The sequence below is a fragment of the Crocodylus siamensis genome, chromosome 4, assembly GCF_052110815.1.
Source record: "Crocodylus siamensis isolate JL-2025a chromosome 4, ASM5211081v1, whole genome shotgun sequence".
Taxonomy (NCBI): Eukaryota; Metazoa; Chordata; order Crocodylia; family Crocodylidae; genus Crocodylus; species Crocodylus siamensis.
In genome coordinates, this window is record NC_143398.1 from 130,757,685 (window position 1) to 130,778,443 (window position 20,759).

Consider the following 20,759-nt stretch of genomic DNA (forward strand, 5'->3'; position numbering starts at 1 on the left):
TTTTGGCCTGTTTGTTTTGAAAGGTGATGTAGCTCCTTTCCTGTAATTATATTAGTTCATTAACTGTCTAATGAGAGAAGTTTGCACAACTATTTTAAAAGTTTAATGAAAATAAACTGGAAGTGCACAGACAGATCAAAACTTCAGGGTTCAGTTTTGGAGATAACTGTTTGAGGCAATATTTATAAATCTAAGTATTAAAATTTGTTTTAATATTTTTAACAGTATTCAAAGATGGACTTGGCAGAAAGGACAACAAACAGAAGTGAACAAAAATCCAGGTAAATAATGCACCTGTGGATGATTTAGAGAAAGGGATAGAGGACACACATTCATGAGAATCTGCTTCTTGGGGAATCTCATGGAAAGTCTTTAGTCAACTGTTGCTGTTTCTTGTCTTTCAAAAAGACTTGTCCAAGGAAAAGAGGATTGCATTTGAGTGCTTCTGTGAAAGTAAAGCATTGTGGAATTTATTTGTACACTGTTTTACTTTCTTGGCTTCTTTCTGTTTGCTTATTATCAAATCCTCAAAAGGTTTCCTCTGACATGTGCATATTTGTAGTCATTCTTTGAGGGCAGATGGGTCTCCAGTTTGGATCCCTTTGAAGTTTAAACTTTAGTTTCTGAGGTTGTCTGTACAACTACACAATGCATACTTTTTAAAAATACTTACAAAAATTAAGACCACCAGCAACAAGAACATAACTGATAAATTTTCTTGGATTAATTGTTACCCATGGTTTGAGTTAATCTTGGCGTAAACACAGCATAAGAACAGTATCAAAATATCCCATGAAAATAGTTGGAAGAAAAAGACAAAACTTATTAGCCTTTTCTTAAATTTAACTACTCATTAGAAAAAAAAAGAATGTAATTCAAGTATTTTAAATTGGGTTTATAAAATGACACTAGATATGTTGGGAAAGTTGAGCTGTTACTTCTTAAAATACCTTTCCATTTCCAAGGTATTTCAGACTTTGGCCAATTATTTATGAGTTGTAAGTACCGTGCATGTCCAGAAGTAGAAAACACCATATTTACTTGAATACAAGATGAGGGTTTTTTCCTCCAATCAGCATGGGGGAAAAAGCCCCTCATCTTACATTCACATAGACAATGTAATGAAGTTCCTTTTTATCATAACGCTGCTGCCAAAAGCAGCATGTTCTTGCTAATGACTATAAAATACATGGCCCATGTTGGGCAAACATGCTGTTGGAAACCTGTATTTTTATTAGAAATATTATTAAAAACACACTCATCACCCTGCTCTTGGAAAACTAAACATATTGAGCATCCTTGTTTGACCAAGACTTCATATCACAGAAACAATTACATATCCAAAAAATACAGCTACATATATTAAACCTTGAAATAACATATATTAACTTTGATTAGATTGCCGAGGGGTGGCACTGGGCTCTTCCTGGCGGAGGTGGGCTGGGCCAGTGCTGCACTCAGCCCACTCCCAGCGCCACTGCTACCTCCCGGAGTGCAGACCCAGCTCAACCCCCCTGCCAGGAAAAGCCCGGTGTCATCCCACCCTCACCCAGTACACAGATCTGGGGGGCACATGCTCCCCATGCTCCTGCAGGGCTGCATGCAGTGGCAGGAGCCACCACCCCTCTCCCCATGTCCCCTGGACAAGCTGCTTGCGGCTCTGTTCCACACCCTGCCGCACCCCAGCTGGGCCTTGATCTGCCCCCCATGCCCCTTCCCACCCCCCACAGACCAGCCAGATGCTCTCCATGCTGCTGGGCTGGCCGTATGTATGCTGCAGCTGAGTACATGCATGCAGCATTTATCAGCGACATTATCAGCTACATCAGCCAAAAAAGCTGATTGCTGGTAATGTCAGTTTTTCTTTTATTGGTGCTGAAATTATATGGACTGATGTAGTGGTGCATCTCTATGTATTACCTTTTTCTCCTATGTCCATCAGGATCCCTAGCATTCTGATTTGTCTCTCTCTTATTTGAAGGCCCAACTTCTGGAATTCTCTCCAGTTCCCCACTCCCATTATGGTGCTTTTTGATTTATTTAGTTTAGCCCCGATCACTTCTCCATACTCTGATGTATGCTTTAGAACCCCGACTATCGAAAGTCTATCTCTAACTGCAACATTTATATCATCCATGTATAGGATACATTTTACCTTACCCTATACGCATATCTTTATTCTGCTGATGACCTTGAAGAGTGGGGAAAAGCAGGCAGGCACACCACAATAAAGCAGGGAAACCTGTGAACCACTTCAGGCACCCACCCACATTCTCAAATGCACACAGAGGGTTGTTAAGCCTCTGTACCCTACCATCCACCCTATTAGATTTGAGGGACACCAAAGAGTTAAATCCCTCTGGAAATTGGCCTACTGCCTCGCCCTGACCAGAGGTGCAAAATACCAAACAAAACCCCACAGGACTATAAAGTTTAACAAGTGTATTAAGACAAGAACCAGCAAAACCAAACAACAGTATATAGACACAATATACAGTACTATAAACAGTTAAACTATAGAACAGCTAAAGGTCGGACTTGATGATCTGCTCAGGTCCCTTTGGATCCTATCAACTATGAAACTCGATGCCAGTCTGTCACCCAAGGTGGCCGACTATCACCCTAGAGAGCTGACAGGCAGGGCAGGCCTGCACTGCAGCCTCACACCCCTGAGGATTTCTATGCTGTTCCTGCACAAGCAGGTGGGTACTGAGCACCTCAGAAAAAGGACAGATGATACTTTACCCAACGCAGGCAACATGCAGAAGCAGTTGAGTAGCCAGCAAGTGCTCAGGTGCTCCTGTCATTGTGTCATTGCTCACAAATACTGTCCCACACACACTGTTCTCACTTGCTCCACAGTCACTAAATGACGGGCTCCACAACCACGAGTACTCAAATGCTAAATCAGTTGCACATGCACACATGCCAGGCAAAAGAGGGAGAGAGCGTGAGACAGAGCTCTAACTCCGACGACAGCAGCCCCCAAAAGCTGTGCTGGCCGCTGCACTGGACAGGGTTTATAACGTCCAAACCACACCACCTGTCAATCACGTGCAGATCCAATCATTACTCTCTCCATCAATGCCAATCAAAGTCAATCACTGTTAGGACCATACAAATCAAAGTATCCCAACAACCCAGTAACATAAGAACTCATTAACATAATGGTCCTAACTGCCACAGTTCCCCTGGTTACCAAACAAACAACTAGGTCAAACATCTCGCCGCACATGCTCAGGTTTCAGAAGTGGGTCATGACATCATTAAGGTTAAGAGTTCAAATGTTCTACAATACTCCAGCCTCTGGTCAGCCTACGCAGGCGTAACAATGCCAGGACTCCACTGTCTACAACCTCGTCTTGTTTTATTCTTTGTGCTAACGGTTCCATGCTGCACACATGTAGTGGTGACCGGGGACCTTTGTCTCACCTGTGTGTGGAGTTTAAAGGCCCCACTCAGGTGCCCATTGTTTTGGACTTGACTCTTGGCTTCTCTATATGATAACCCTTATCCAACATATACTTTTCTCTGGGAACCCCGTTTTTCCTAGCATTTCAAATACATAATCAAGATCCACTCTGTCATATACTTTCTCTAAATCTAGGCTTGCTATAACTGTCTTTGTTTCCCTCTCTTTGGTGCGGGACAGTGTACCTCTGATCACCCTGATTGCTTCAGAGATCCTTCTACCTGGTATTGAGCATACTTGGTTCTCATGTGTTATTTTCTGGAGGTTTTTCCTCATCCTCAAAGCCAGCATCTTGGCCATTAACTTACAGTCCATATTAAGGAGTGTCATTGGTTTTGTTTTTCAGGAGTTCCTTTTCCCTTTTCTTAAAGAGTAAGATCCCAACACCTCTTGTAAAATCTTTACCTGACTCTCCTATTTCCGTTATTTCCTCAGAAACATCCAGTATAACTCTCACTACCTATGCCCAAAACTTCTCCTAAAATTCCATAGGCAGTCGGTCTGCTCCTGGTGATTTTCCTCTTTTAAAGGTTTTTAAGCACCTATTTTCTCTCCCATCTTCTTTGCTTCCTCCTCCATACTTTCTCTTGAGTCTCTTCCTGCAAATCCTTCATTTTCTTCCTTTCTGTTTCCTTCATCTGGTAAGATCTTCTCATCACCTCCAGCACCTGCTCCTGCTTTTCCACCCAGGCAACACCTTCTTCCTGCACTGTTTTAAGTTCTCCTTTTGCTGCCTTCACTCTGGCTGAAAAGTATTGAGATTGCTCTTGGTTTTTCCCCACTCAGGGTGCTTGTGCTGGGAACATTTTCTCTCTTTTAAACCATTTTTCTCTCTTTTAAACCATTCTTTTAAACCAGGTTTTTAATTCTTGCCTTGTTTCTTCTAGCTCTTCTCATACCTGCCTTCATCTGTGGCTTCCTTTAGCAGCTCCTGCATCTTTATTTGCCGCACTCTTAGTTTTTTTGTTCTTTTCCCCATGCATCCTAGGCCTGCCTTCCTAAGAATTCTCTTGTCCTCTTCTTTGCCATCATCCATCATTTTCTGGTACTCCCAAATATTTCTTCAGTGTTCACCACCCCTTATACTGTCTTGTGTACCTTTGACATATTTCTTCATCTTGTAACTATCACACATTTAAATTCCGTAGTCCCTTCCCTCTCATGGGGCTCATTTCTACCTTCAGCATCCGATGATCACTGAAAGCTACATGCCTGGTTTCTTTCTTCCTTATCCTTATTTATTTTGATACAAAGTCAGTTCTTGATTGTTTCCTTCTACTTTGATCTGTTCTAGTGAAAACTTTCTCCCATGCCCACACATCTTTTAGCTTCTCTTCTTTTATTTGTATTTTTTTGCAATTTTTTCACAAATGGACTTTGAAATGCAAGGGAACCTGCTACCCTCTACCCCCCCCCATACAAGGTGAAGTTTCTTTTCTACCTGGGAGAACTTTTACAATCTTTGAACGCTCCTCTGCCTGACTAAAGGGTGTTTGGACCTGAAAGCTTGCAATGAGAGAAATTTTTTTGCTACTATTTAGTTGGTCTAATAAAAGATATCGCCTCGAAGCCCAAGAGTTTTGTCTGCCTCTGCTTTTTCAACCAACACGGCTACAAGCTATACCCCTGAAACATGGCAGGGATATCCCTTCTTACTAAGTGTTCTACAACAAAGGATGGATTTGGAATAATAAAGTAAATAGAGAGAATTCTATTACTGGCATGGAGTTTACTGTTAGCTTTGCAGAAAGTCTCCTGATCGACTTACTTAAGAATTCTTGTGCTTACTGTTGTATATCTAATATTGAGGGCAACCGATACAATGTTTTTTGGTTAACTTTTGTTTAGAAGTTTTCTGCCTTATATAACTGTGCAAGGAACAATTAGGTAATCATAAATAAAAACACAAACTGAATGCTACATACTGCTTTTTTAAAGCAAATACTCTTAGATGTGGGACAGTGTATCTCTGATAGCTCTGATTGCTTCAGAGATCCTTCCTATAGGCATCCACCCTTTAGGGTGAAGGGGGAATACATATAGCTATCATCTTTCATACCGCAACTATGTATACATTACTTCAGCACTGGCTGACTTATATGTGGATCAGCTGCAACCTTGTTCCGTGGTATTTTGGAAATATCTCCACTGGGTCACTCATGTCTGAATGTGCATTAACTTGTTGGTCAACGGTACCATGAAGTTCTGCAGTCTTAAAAGCACTGTTGAAAAGCTGACTTAGATGGGATGCCCAATTGATAACTGCCAATAAATCGTTTAATTTCTAGATTGCTATTTTGAGTTGAACTGTTGGAATTAAAGACTGAAAGTTGTTTCCTTTTCTGCTTTTATTTTAGGAGGTTTTTTAAAAGTTTAATAAGAAAGCAGCCTCAAGACCTTCTTTGGGTAATTGGGACTGGAGCAAGCGCTACTGTAGTGCCAGGAATACCAGTACTGTGTTCACGGAGGGGCTGCATTGAAGCTTTCATCAAAGCAGCTGAACAGTTGGATGTGCTTCATTCAGAAGATGTTGCTGAATTCTGCAAAAGGGTGATCAGAGACAGAGACTTCCTTGTAGTGGTACATGATCTTATCAGAAAGATGTCACCAGTGAGTGCATATATAACACTTACTATTTGAAGGTATTTGTATTAGTTCTAGGTGGAGAGTGCTTTGAGGGCAGCAAGTTTTTGTATTACTGTGGACAACTTATTGCAGCTGGGCTTTGGTTTCAGCAACTAAGGACTTCTAGGCATTCCTGCAGTATAAAAATAGTTGATTATTACTTGAGTTAATTCAAAAGCTGTGAAATAAAATAATCTGGAGACTGGGGAAGAGGATTATGCTAACTTTCAACACTCTTGCTTGAGTTATGATAGAGGCTGTCAGTACTGTCTGAACTGAAATAGTGATTAGTAGTGGTAGAAAACAGATTCTTTTGAAACAGTGACAGACCTTGATATTACTGATAGCCTTATGTCTCCCAAGCCTATTATTGCTCCAACTCTATTTATTTCAAGCAAATGTAATTCATATGTCCTGTGACTGACTTGGCTATTGATGGGTTTTATTTTGTTTCATTTTGTTTTGTTTTTGCTTGAGGAGGCTTTTTTAGTCTATTTTAATGGATTTTCTCAAATATTTTATCTAATACAGTAACCGTGGCAGATTTATTGATAAAGTATAAAGTATACTTTGAACTCCAAATCAGAGAGAGACCTACAAATACATATATAGTTCAATCCTCTGGGGAAAGCCGGTATAAGAATGGGTGTTATAGCATGTTCTCAAAGTCAAGAAGCTCTAGCTCAAGTCAGGCAACACAAAAGAATGATATCTAGAGACAGGGACCTGCCATTTAAAACTCTCTGCTAGGAGCCCTCATACTTTTAAATCTAGGGAGTGGTAACTTTAGCACAGTGCTTCTCAACCAGGATGCTCCAATGCCTTGACATGCCTTGATTCTTGCAAGGTGCTGTGGGGTGCCACACAACATTAGCACTGTTAAGGATGCAAATGTAATTCATATGATAAACCCAGAGATTTCAAATAGGAATCCCTAGTCTCAAAAACATTTTGATCTGTCATAGTCTTTCTGAGGTCTTTGCAACAGAGGACTTGCTCTTTTCTTTTTCTGTAGTTAAAACATTATTGTAAACTAAGAGTTGGAATTTTCCGAAGGATTCCTTCAATCAAATGAGCAGTACCTTGAGTCTGATGATGGGTGTCTTGAGTCTAAAAAAGGTTGAGAACCACTGTTTTAGCATGTCAGTTGACCACAAAAGCAGTGGTAGCATATCCAAACAGATGATTTCCTATGTAGGTGGGATCTTAATTGTATAGGGCTTTGCAACATTGAATTGTGAATAGGAAACCAATGCAGTCCATAAAATGTTATGAATGCCTGCCAGTCTACCACATCACTCTACAGTAGTTGAAATTGAGTGGAGTGTACTTTAATGTTACAGTTTGGAAGTGACAAAGGCAGAATTAACTATGGAAAACTACAGCAGAGATTTCTCTCCTTAAAATCTATACATTTGTACAAGATGATTCCCTGTCAGGAGACTTTAGAAATTTGAATGAAAAACATTGCAGCTACATAGATGACATGGTCCAGGCAGCTTGAAGCCATTTGAGCTTATCTCTGACTTCTTCTTTGTGTGTTCAGATGCTAATATTTTTAGATACTGTACAATATCCTTAAATAAAACTATTTCTGTAAATACTTTTTTCCCCAAACAACACTGGTATAAATGATTAAGTGCCATAGATGTCCGGTTGTGGGCAGTAACAATATACAACACAGGCCATTTGACATGTATATCTTTTAATCTTTTTTTCTTCAGCGCACAAATGACACCAAGCTCAACTTTTTCTGAGATTGCTTAATGGAGGTGTTTGATAACATGGAACAGCTTATCCAGAATCCTGTTGTTCTGCTGTCACTCCTCTGACTCATGGAAAGAGGCACTGTGGTCCTTACTACGAACTATGGCATTTACTTGAGATTCTTGATCAGCAGCAAGGCAAACCTATGGAATCTTTAGACTTAGAATCATAGAATCAGTGAGTCGGAAGGGACCTAGACAGATCATCGAATTCCACCCCTGCCATGGGCAGGAAGGAGCACTGGGGGTGGGAGAGGTCATAAGACCCCAGACAGGTGCCTGTCCAGTCTCCTCTTGAAGATTTCCAGGGAAGGTGAGAACACCACCTCTCTGGGAAGCCTATTCCAGGCTCTGGCCACCCTTACCCTTATTAGTTCTTCCTAATATCTAACCTACACCTATCCTCCCTCAGCTTGTGGCCATTGTTGCTGGTGACCCCAACGGGGGCCCTGATGAACAGACGTTCCCCGAGTCCCTACTGCTGGCCCCTGATAAGGTTGTAGGCAGCCACAAGATCCCCCCTCAGTTTCTTCTTGAGAAGACTGAAGAGATTGAGATCCCTCAGCCTCTCCTCATAGGGCTGGCCACGGAGGCCTCCAACCATATGGGTGGCCTCCTCTGGACCCTCTCCAGGTTCTCCATGTCCTTCTTGAAGTGCGGCGCCCAGAACTGGACACAGTACTCCAGCTGTGGCCTGACTAGCACCGCATAGAGGGGGAGCAAGACCTCTCTGGACCTGTTAGTGATTCCCTTGTTGATGCAGGACAGGGTGCGGTTGGCTCTGCCTATTGCTTCGTCGCATTGGCGACTCATATTCATCCTGGAGTCAATCCTGACTCCAAAATCCCTCTCTGCCTCTGTGCTGCCGAGAGGGGCAGCCCCTAACCTATAACCATAATGTTGGTTCCCTCTCCCCAGGTGCAGCACTCTGCACTTGTCCTTGTTGAACCGCATCCTCTTCAGATCCTCGCACTTCTCTAACCTATCCAGGTCTGCCTGGATGCGGTCCCTGCCTGCCAGTACTCACTTTACCCCACAGCTTGGTGTCATCAGCGAACTTGAACAGGGTGCTCTCCACACCCTCGTCCGGGTTGCTAATGAAGATGCTGAACAGCACCGGCCCAAGGACCGAGCCCTGGGGGACTCTGCTGCCCACACCCTCCCAGGTCAACTTCGACCTGTCCACCACCACCCTCTGGGTGCGCCCCTGGAGCCAGTTTGCCACCCATGTGACTATGCATTCGTCAATGCCACAGTCCCTCAGCTTGCCCACCAGAATTGGGTGGGACACTGTGTCGAGGGCCTTCTGGAAGTCCAAGAAGAGGACATCAAATTTCTCCTTCACATCTAAGCTCTTTGTTACCTGGTCATAGAAAGAGACCAGGTTAGTCAGGCAGGATTGGCCTGGCATGAACCCGTGTTGGTTACCCCTCAACATCACTTCCCCTGCAGGGCTCTCACAAATGTGGCCCTTGATAATTTTTTCAAAGACCTTCCCCAGGATAGAAGTGAGGCTGACTGGCCTGTAGTTGCCAGGCTCTTCCTTCCTCCCCTTCTTCAAAATAGGGACCACACTGGCCCTTTTCCAGTCCTCAGGGACTTGGCCTGAGCACCAGGAGTCCTTGAACAGCCGTGCCAATGGCTCCACAAAGACACCAGCCAATTCCCTCAGCACCTGCAGATGAAGGGCATTCGGGCCCGCTGACTTGGACACATCTAAGCCCACCAGGTAATCCTTAACTAGGTCTGAACTAACAGTTGGGGGACTCGCATCCTTCCTGGGCCTCTCTACACTATCACCTGAGAGCATCCCATTGTCAGCAGACAGGAACATGGAGGCAAAGAACTTGTTGAAGAGTTCTGCCTTCTCTCGTGCGTCTGTCACCAACTGCCCTGCCCTGCCTTGTAGAGGTCCAATGTTACCGTGAGGCTTCTTGCTACCTATATACTTGAAGAAGGACTTTTTGTTATCCTTAATCCTGGAAGCTAATCTAAGCTCCAGTGCTGCTTTAGCCTTTCTTACCAAATCCCTACAAGCTTGAGTCAGGAAGGTGTACTGCTCCTTTGTCCCTGCCCCCTGCTTCCACTGCCAGTAGGCTTTTTTCTTTGCCCTCAGGCCAGCCTGGATATCCACACTCAGCTATGAAGGTTTCTTGGACCCTTTTCCCGCCTTCCTGCCCAGAGGAATTGCGTCCTGCTGCACCCCAAGGATAGTCTCCTTGAGGAAGGACCACCTTTCCTGGACCCCCATACCAGCTACACCCTGGGGTCTGAGTGCCTCCCTGACTACTGCCCTGAGCACATCAAAGTTGGTGACTTGAAACATAAGGATAAGGTATGATGAGGTTGATAAAATGTCTAGATGTCTCATAAGGAAGGGAGGTGTCTTGTTGCCCTTCTGTGGGTTTTTTCCCTCCATTTCTAGAAAACTGTCAGGCTTAAAATGTTTCAGTTAAGTAACAGGAAACAAAAAGCAAAAGGTTATTCTCATTATCTATTTATTTTGAATAATGTGATATGGTTTGCTAGTATTTGCTTTTTACCTATAAAATAGGTAAGAAATAGTTCCCTTGCATGGAATGTAGTTTGATCTAGTGGAGAGAGTAACTATTCACTTGCTCACAGGGAAAGAAGAATTTCAAAGATAAATCTTAGGCATATGGAGATATTTTCTGTGTATTACTGTTTGGTTTTGGATTTGTGAAATACAGCAGTGTTTTTGGTAAATTAAAACAAAGTTTTTGTTTGGTTAAAAGGTTTTAATGCAGGGTGAAAAGCCTTTAGGAATACAGTGTAAGGAATAACCTGTTAATCATTTTATAGTTTACAGGTTAGTCACTTCTGATTCAAAGTTTTGGCTGTTTAATTTTTCTGTAATTTATGCTAATAGTAGCTACTGTTGTCACCTTGTACACAAAAAGAATAAAGAACAATTTTAGTCCTGTGCAAAAATATATAGCTTCCCTATTCTTAAAAGCATAATAAAAAGAATTAATATAACATGCTTGATTTGCTTTAGGTTCTTCAGTGGGCAAGAGACCATATAAAGTATGGGGTTCTTCATATTCATGGCATGTATACAGATTCCTGTGGAATGGTGTTAGATCCTCCAGGTTATAAAGATGTTACTCAAGATCCTAAAGTAATGTTATGTGTTATTTTAATCCAAGAGCATATTCAGTTTTGTCAAACTTTTCTTATGGAACCTGCTGAATTGGACTATAGTCTTGCAGAATAAATGTATCTGAACCAGGTCAATATTTGGATGGGAGACTACCAAAGGAACTCCTGATGGGCTTCAGAAAGTAGTGGTGGTAGTGTCAGAAAGCTCTTTTGAGAGTCTTTATCAAGCTAGTGTCTGAGTCTGCTGCAAGAGGACAATGAGTTCTTGTATATCATCACCTGAATGAGAGATATCCAAAGTCTGTCCTAGTGGGAGTATCCACATGTGCAATTAATGTGGCTGAATTAGATTCCAGCACATTTTGAGCTGGAGTAAATTAATCCCAACATCACCATCTACACATGTTTAAGTGCAGTAAATTACTCTGCCATCAGTTAGTACCTGTGTCTGATGGGATGGGCACTGTAAATTAGTCTACACTGGCCAAATTGCCATATGTGCATAGACAGTGCTGCTTTACTGTGCAGTAAGTTCATCTTCTGCACAGCAAAGTGCATGTGTAGATGTGCCCAGTGTGCTCATTTTAAAATGATATATCTTTTTTTCTCAAGACTAGAAATGTTGGGTACAAATCCCAGCTGTGAAGCTGAGTTATTGTGGTACCCAAATGCAGTGTGCAGTGTACAGTAATGATATATTAATATAAAGATTCTTCACTATGTAATTAAACAAATTCTGGATCCTTGCTCTCTGTCTTTTGAATATCCAGATATTTTAGCATTCATATCATTTTGTGTATGAAGATGGATTAAATTTTCAGACTTTACCCAAGAATATGTATACTTTCCTTTATATAGACAGACTTTAGCAGAAAGATGCTTTGTCCTAATTATTGTTTTCCTTTTTTAAAATATGGCTAGCATATAAAGCCCCAATCCTGCAAAAATTTGCATGTTTGTAAGCTTTAATTTTGAGCAGTCATTGATTTCAAGCCTGTCTTAAAGAAAGTGCTTAAAGAAATAACTTATTGGACCAAATGCCTATTTGTTCTCTTCTTAAAATAAATCCTTATTTATGCAATGATTGAGAATATCAAACATTTCTTTAACTATGTAGAACTTGAAAAATAGTCTGTCTTTGATGCATGCATCTGGTCTACAATTATTGAAATGAAATTAGCTTACATTTTTCTTACAGAAGGTTCTTCAAAACTTGTATCACACCAAATCCTTCTTGTTTTGGGGCTGTGGAGAGACTCTGCATGATCAGATATTCCAGGGTCTCTTTCTTTATACTGTAAAGAATAACATGTATTTAGAACATTACATGTTGGTGCCTAAAGAAAACAAAACCCACTCTTTTAAACTCCAAACAGATATGCTTCTTCATGGAATAAAAATAGTGTCCTATGGGGATTGCTTTGAATATTTCCCTGATTGTGTCCAAGATCTAACTGCTCAAACCTGCATGCAGTGAAGTCCAGGTAACTTTTTTAATTTTTATTTTAATTTTTGTGAGAGCCCAAAATAATTTAATTCTCATTAAACTCTTTATATATGTGGTCCTTGATCAGAGATATTACTAGGAGGAGTCTTGAGTGTATAGGCAGAAATCTCTGCTTGTGAGTAGAGGGTGAGTAACAGGGTTGAAGCATATACTACCAAATTATAACATAATGTTTTTTACTTTTATAAGTTTGATTTCTTGTAAACTGAAACTTAATTCTCAATTTCATGCCTTTTTTTCTATAAAGTTCTTGTTAGGAAGTTTAAATTTTAAATGTACAGTAAAATCCCTATTATCTGGCATAAGTGGGAATGCCAGGTGCTGGTTATGTAAAAATTCTGGTTATCTGAAGCAGATAATGCAGAGCAGGGGATGGGGCAGAGGGGAATACATGGCAGTGGCTGCACACAGAGCAGGGGGGTGGGGGGAGCAGGGAGGGAAGTGGCGGTGGCTGCATGCAGAGTGGTGGCAGTGGCAGCATGCAAGCTTTCCCTGCCCTCCCTAGCATCCAGCCGGCCAAATTCCAGTTAATAGAGTATTGTAGAATGCTAGATAACAGGTGTTAGAGTGACAGTATTTGGATCTTGGGGGGCATTGGATCTGCAGCTGAATAAGAGGCTATAACCTGTGGCCTAGAAGAGCTGCTAACCACAAGGCAGAATGGTATGTTAAAAGTAACATTGCAGATACTTAGGCAAGTGTTTTCTTAACACTGTAGTAGTGTTGCAAGATATATAGCTCATTGTATAAAAGAAACAGGATGCAAACTACCAGTTATTGTTAGAAGGTAAAGTAGATTTTGCTTATGAATGTGTATGCTAAGTAGCCATCGCAACTGGGTCAACCATTTTCAAGTGAGTCTGTGTAAGTCTGTGTGCTGTGAAAGAGGTGAAGTCTTAGGAATATGGTGATGATACAATTTGGGACTGAAAAACAAACTGGAATGTGAAAGACAACATGTAACTGGTAAAAGAATCTGAGATAAACATATGTGAAAAGGTGAATGGTGATTGGTAAAGAAGCTTCCAGAAGCTTCCATGCTTTAGTTGAAGTCTGCCCAAGTGACTGAAGAAGTGGGGTCAGGGTCTTAGGCATGCGAAAAGATAAATAAGTAAAATACATAAGCAATTCCATGCTAATGAAACAAACAGTAAAACAGAGGCGGAGTTTAAAATGCGAAGGACTAAGGGTGGAACAAAGCGGGGACAAAGGTGGGGTAAATGTTAGTTAAAGGTGTATAAATATGGAAAAAAATAATAATGTTCACTGCAGCTCCTTGGTTTGTTGGAGCTAGCCTGAAGCTTTCTCCATTTTGAGTAAAGCTGTTGACAAGCAATGTGTGCAGATGATGCCTGATGGCATCGATTCGTTGTCTCCCTAGTCATCGGGCATTGTCGCCTGGAGTCAGGGTCTAACAACAGGAATTTTACTCTATTTGCAAACCTTCTTTGGACTTCATATTACAAGAGCCTGGAGTTCAGATATGACAAGAATGATTTGTAGACTGTGGGAATTGGATTATGAGGGAAGCTGACAGTCATCCGTAAAGCATGAAGTGGGTATATAAAATTTACAAGTGTTTGAAAGATATAAATACAAAAGATGCACACAAGTTAAAGATTCATAGGAGAATTGAAGGGAAGCTGATCATAAATGCTTACGTTATGCATAAGAAAAAAAATTTTTATAGTAAGGCTGAGTAAGCTGTGGAGCAATTTTCTATGGGCAATGGTTAGTTTGCTACTGTGTGCAGCATTTTAAAACTAAATTTTGGAAAACCTGAAAAATTCCTGCAGTCAGCAATCTTGCATTGTCAAGGCAATAACTTATATTTAATTACTAAATATCTTCATCTCCAATCCTTGAAGTCTATTAACTCATTAAGAAATTATAGAAATATTCAAAATATTAAAATACAAGAACAAAAGAGAGATTTATTAAAGGCAAAAAGAAAAAAGGTGGTGATGAAAAACACTTTAAAAGAGCTTCTCTAGCACTTATTTCAAAAACAAGATCCCTTTTGCAGTGACCTCTCTCAGAACGCAGGGGAGACATCAAAAAGAGAAACTAACCTTGAGTATAAATTTGCTTCACAGCATTTTTTAAAATATGTATACTGCCACTTAAACTGTCCTGTCTTGAGGAGCTACTTGCATTATAGATGACTTTGAGGTCCCTTCTAGCCCTACGCTCATATGATTCCTATGACTACAACTTTGTCAGCTCAGTTCAGTATAGCCTAATGATTTCTGGAACCTAGTTAAGATTATGGTTAGAAGCAGGATAGTTGTGGATTTATTTTCCTGAAAGATGAGGGAAATAGCAAATACCCCATTTAGGTTTCAGGGAGGCTGGTCTGTCTATTGCAGGCATATAATGGAAGGATATCTGATCATATTTCTGGGGAATAGGTTAAAAGTGTTTATAGAAAATAGGGACTTTAGTGGACTAAAGTCCATCCTTTCAGGTACTTCTGTTACTTAATGTTTACTTCATCAGTGTAGGTGACTGCTTGATTAAATGGTAAATCTGAAATAAGTGCAAAATTAAATACCAGAAATTACTGCAAATTTAGACCATAATCTTGTAATTCCATTCAATTCAATGGGGCTGATATTATACTCGACAACAAATCTCTCATTCTAAGTTAAACCTAAAGCCATTTTTTCCCTTCCCCTAAGTATGGGCATAAACTAGCTGGATATTTTTTCTGTCACTTCATAGATTTCATAGACATTAGGGGCTGGAGGGAGCTCATGAGATCATCTTTGTGTTTGCAGGACTGTGATAGGGTGGCCTTCTCATCAGGTCTTCACTGGCCGTCATGTTCCTGGGGTAACCCTGGGGTAATGGCCTGCTTTGCTCACCTCCCACATCTTGATGGAAAAATATGAGACTTGTTACTAAGGCAGGAGGCTACCCATTACTCGCCCTGCTGACAAGGGCCTAATACCCGCTCGGACCTTCCCTCCATGGGTCCCACGCCTCGCAGATGTTACTTCTCCAGCCTACAGCTGAAGCAAACTGGGCGCACAGTTGTAGCTCTTTTCTACAGCCCCAAAGGGCCACTCACATACCACTCCTCTCTCAGGGTATTATGTCAGGATAACAAACATGAATATCTGCACAATTGCACTTTTTTGTCCTGGGATAAAATGGTTTGTCCCAGGACAAATGTGACATCTGTTTGTTAGTCTTGGAGATTCAGGCCTTGCTGCTACTTTTCAGTTCAGCCAGGAGCTCTGAGCAGAAACTATGACCGAGTCAAAAACAATTGTCGTGGAGACTTTTGCTGCACCAGCTTCTGCCATTGCATTTCTGTTCCAAACAGTTTCAAGCCTGTCACATTGCTGTTCAATTACAAAGGTGACAGACCTTTTTCCATGGTTGGCCTGGAGCAGGAACCTCTTTAATTTGAGCTGTTTCTGCTACAGTGTCATGTTTTTTCATTGTGCACCAGTTTGCCATAGACTCCTGTTCTCAAAAATCCTTTCTATCAGGAGGGCATTGAGGAGAAGGAGAATTATACTAGTAGGAATGACCTTGTTTGGTGAGAGGTAGAGGGCAGTTGTCAAGAAACTATCTCCTTCTGTTTAGAATGACGATAAGGCAAAGGGAGGCAGGCAGTTCTTTGAGCAGCTCTTCCACCTGCTGGCTGTACAGAGAGGTTAAAAATACCTTAGGGTGCCTGTAGACATGTGGGGATGCTGCTCTGATATGCTGTAATTATAGCACATTGGAGTGTGCTAGTTAGCGTGCTCCAGCAGCTTCTGCATCTTATGCATTTAATATCCCCGTGCTTCTGAATAGCGGCAGGTACACTTTAACTAAGGCTTGTTGAATGAGCTTTAAAGTGCCCCCACTGCCACTTTGAAACGCTGGATGCTGAATACAGGAGATGCTGTGGGCACTTTAATTAAAGTGGTTCTTGGAACCATTTTACTTAAAGTGCCCTCCTCACCCCCCGGTGCATGTATAAAGATCCCATTGTGCTTAGAAGATGAGGAATAACCCATTTGTAACAGATATAGGAGCATCAGATATCTGTAAGCATTGCTTCCTTTATGGCACAAATTGAGATCATTGGATAAAATCCCCAAATATAAGAGTTCCAACTGGATAAGTATTATTTGCACAGAATTGAAGTAATCTTGTGTATAAAAAATGGAAAAGACATTAAACAGCTGCCTACAACTTCTCTGATTATTTTTTTCCTTTTTTTTTCCTTCCAGGGACTTCATGTAAGGACTATGCAAAGAGAAAATTAGGAGAAAATAGCACAAATCCTTCTACGAGAATCAAACAATCAGATAATGGTATTCTCACCACCTAATGAGCAAAGTGCTATGCCCAGATGCTTAAGTAGGAAATAGAGAAAAGTTGTAGAGCTAATTACTTGCTTCTGTTTCTAAAGTGGAGTTAAAACATTCAGCAGCTCTCAATAATTTTGTCTAGCGGTGAAAGTAGTGCTTTGCATAGAAGTGTAAATGGAGAAACTTACCTGTCACAGTTCAAACTATTAGTAATGTGGCTATCAGTGACCCACTTAAAATGAATGTTTTTTTCTTTGTCTCATCTGATACCCCCAACTGACAACCTGCATTAAGGCTATTGGAGTCTAATGTCCTCAGTTCTGTCAGCAGAAAGCTGCTTACCAGATCTGGGCCTTTAACTATAAGCTGTTTTGGAACAGGAACTGCCTCGGTATGTTTGCGTAGCAGGTAGCACCACCAATGTCACACCTGGAGTTTGAGCGTATCAGTTTTCACTTATGTTGGCCTGGCACCTTTACTGAGCATCAGGTCATGGGGGAAGGACAGGGGTGCAATTGAAAAGTGTTAACAAATCCTGTGGAATGGGACTCATTGAACTACTAGCTATGCTCTGGACACTAAAGACACTACATCACCATAGCAATGAGCTACTATGATGTAGTGTTGCCAGGCGTGAACCATGATGCCAACACTATTGCACAGTAGCAGCTAAAAATAATTGTGCTTAAGTAGTCTGAAGTAGTCTACCGCATGTGTAGACACACCCACTGGGTATGATGATGGGCAGGATACACTGTCATTACCTTATTAGAGAAATTTTCATTGTTATGCAATTAAAGCAGGCCACTGTTACCTCCTGTAGTAGAAGACAGTGGAACCACTTCAGTTCCTTAAAAATAAGTATGTGCTTAAATGCACTACTTAATTGTGACCTTAGACAACCAGATTTAAAATCTGTTTGCACAATTCAGATCTGTCTTAGAGCTGGGGCTAAGGTGGTTCTTTAAACCTCGCTCCCTTTCTTCATGTTTTGTTCTGTGGACCAAAAGACCAAAGGTGTATTGGGTTTGGTTAAGCACTGAAAGGCTAGATCCACAGGGGGATTTAGGCATTGAACTGTCATATTTGGCCCTGAACCCCAACATTTCAGAGCCCCTGATGTCCTTGGGCCTCTCGTGCTCAGCTGCTACTTGTGCACCGAGTTTCTGTTACTAGGTACATTCAGAACCACTCAAGTTTAGACACTGCTACGCTTAGGCCAAACCCCCTCTGGAATTTTCCAGCAGCCATTGTTCCTTGCCTGCAGGGCTCCATGCAGTAAGCACTTTAAGAGCATGCTGTGCAGAAAAGACAGCCATGGAGGTAGCACGTGTATGATATGGGGTGTGCATGCATTACTTATTATCCTTGTTTCCCTCTTAGAGCCCTATGATTACTGTGCTGACTAGAGAAGTGATATACTTATTTTCAACCTCTTCGATTGGTTTAAAGCAGGGCACTATTGTTGTGTACTATTTTAACTTAAAAAAATAGATATTTAAAATTATTTTTCTTCTCCAGTGCTTGCTAGCTAATGCCCAGAACACCATGGCGTGTCTTCTAATTCTAATCGTCTATTCCTTTAATTCTGAACCCAAGGTCAGTAGATAGAAATTGAAGAATACAAAAGGAAATGCTGCATAAAGCATCAATTGGAAAAACTTTCTACTTCTAGTACAGTGTAGCTTTGTGCATTTGATCTTTGCCTCTGAAATGCAAGCTCAAACTGGCTAGGGAAAATGAACAATAGCAGGCTCTCTCCTGTTCATCACTCGCATATCCAGGACTGCAACTTCTAAAGCCATTCAGATCAATGACATGACTAAATATGACTTGTGTTCATAAAACATGGTCAATAAGGATGACAGCTATCCGTGTTTCACCTTCTCCAGCAAAATGCGTATCAAGTGCACATCCTTCTGTAAGTAGGATGTGACACTTGTTAAGTTAAATAATACCTAGATGCAGTGTTTATTTTATGCTATTTTATATCTTTTGGGCACATTATTCCTTGGTCAGGTACTAGAAGCTATACATCCATTTTCCCACAATGCACTGTGAATGCGTAATGAGTAATGCGAATGTCAACCAACTGGATTCCTTGAGCCTGGGGAGTATTGTAAATGTAGTCTTTACATTTGCTGCAAAATGAAACACTGGTTTGTGTACCTGATTATTGGTCTTTGTATAACACCAGGTTTGCTGCATCAGTAAAGTGGCTGGCAAGAGCTGAGAGAGTGCCTTTGTCTGTTTTGCGGTTGCTAATGATCACACCCCTTTAAAAATGCATATTGATTACGTTCTACAATTTAAAAAATTGTACACCAGATTTTTAACAAGCCTTTTTTAATAACTTATAAATTCATATGACATCTGCTTCTTGAGAGTTCTCCACATCTTAAAAAAGGTGTGCCTTTTATGGCTGAAACTACATCACCAGAACTGTCAAAATAAGCATACTAGTCTGTGTAACATTCTAAGTTTTTCCTGTGTCTTGAGCTATATATTCATTCTAGTTTTTCTTGCAGTCAGACTAGAAAAGTCTACTCTTAAGTAAAAATCAATGAGTGGCAATTCAGCATTGTGTGGAATAACAAATAGATTACAACCAGTTAAACTGCTGTGAACTCATGCAAAATTAAGAACTCGTAATAACAGCACTGAAATTTTAACAATGGTCTATAGGTATAACAAGATCCCCAAAACATCTAGGACTATGACTAAGGGTAATTGCTGTTGCTTGAACTACATTTCTTGAGGTCTATCAGACTAGAAAAAACAAAAGATTCTGAAAGTGTGTTTGTTAATTCGGCCTTAAAGAATTGTCTCAAAAGCTTACTAGCCCAGAGACTAGATGAAGTCATGCAGTAAAGACTGACAATGAAAACCGGTCTGCTAAAATGTAGCTCTTATGGAATTTAGTAGTTTTGTACTCCGCAGCTAAAAAAAGAAGGATCAAAGCAACATCATTAATCCCATGGAGTAACTTGCTCCATTAACTGTCCTACTGACTACACTGGAACTACTTATGGTGTAAGTTATTCAGAACGAGTTAAGGTATCACCATTTGGCCTTGCCTAGTTTCAGCTGTCTTGGCTGTATATTTTCATTCATCTGTCAGCAAAACAAAAGGAGAGATGAGAGAGCTGCATGTATATGTTTGACGTTAATATTGCCTCTCCTGAATATGTATCTGTGTTTGTCTGTATATGCATATATGTGTATATAGCTCTGCCTTCTCTTTGTTTTATATGTATTTATTTCTATAGCTTTTGCTCTGATACTGAACTGTCAACACGGCCATATAATATGAAGCTAAGATCAGTTTCCAAATCTAAAATGTCATAGAACTTGGAAGTTTTGGATTCAGTTTCAGGAAGAGTGAAATTTCTTGTGAAGCCGGTTTTCACAAGTGTTAGAAGACAGCATCTCTTCCCCTGCTTCTCTAAGGCAGAGGCTCAGAAAGTAAACTATGGAACTTTGTTTCTTCAACCACAACAAAGCTGAAACATTCCTGTAAGATTAAAGAGTAAAAAAATGTGCTGCAACTTTTTCCAACATCATAACTGTCTCAAATCTAGCCTTGTAACTAGAACAAAAATCCATCTGTTTCAACTTTAAGGAACTAGAAGTTACAGAAAAAACATTTTAAGAACAGACACTTATTGAAAATTAATGCAGCAACCAGTAAACAGCAAAGTGTTACACATTTAATTTACCAGATTTTATATTATCATGACATTTGCAATCGCTCCTTTTAAAACAAACATTTTAAAGACATTAGACTCTAGTCACTAGAATCCAGCACTTCCAGTAATGTCTTTCAAAAGCTGACTTTTAATTTTTAACAAAATGGGGACATGCTTTTATGCTGTATAACATTCATTTGTTCCTTCCCAAATTCAAATGAAAATTTTCATGGATTTTGTATATGAATATACTGGTAACAATAT

General features: G+C 40.6%; 1 protein-coding gene across 1 annotated transcript; it reads left to right on the top strand.

Annotated features, from left to right (window-relative positions):
- Positions 1 to 234: 234 nt before the first annotated feature.
- On the top strand, positions 235 to 12,463 carry SIRAL2 (SIR2 antiphage like 2). Its single transcript, XM_090041613.1, has 4 exons — positions 235 to 281; positions 5,830 to 6,082; positions 10,883 to 11,017; positions 12,185 to 12,463. Exons 1-4 carry the CDS (start codon positions 235 to 237, stop codon positions 12,461 to 12,463), a joined length of 714 nt encoding a protein of 237 aa, XP_089897739.1.
- Positions 12,464 to 20,759: the final 8,296 nt, after the last annotated feature.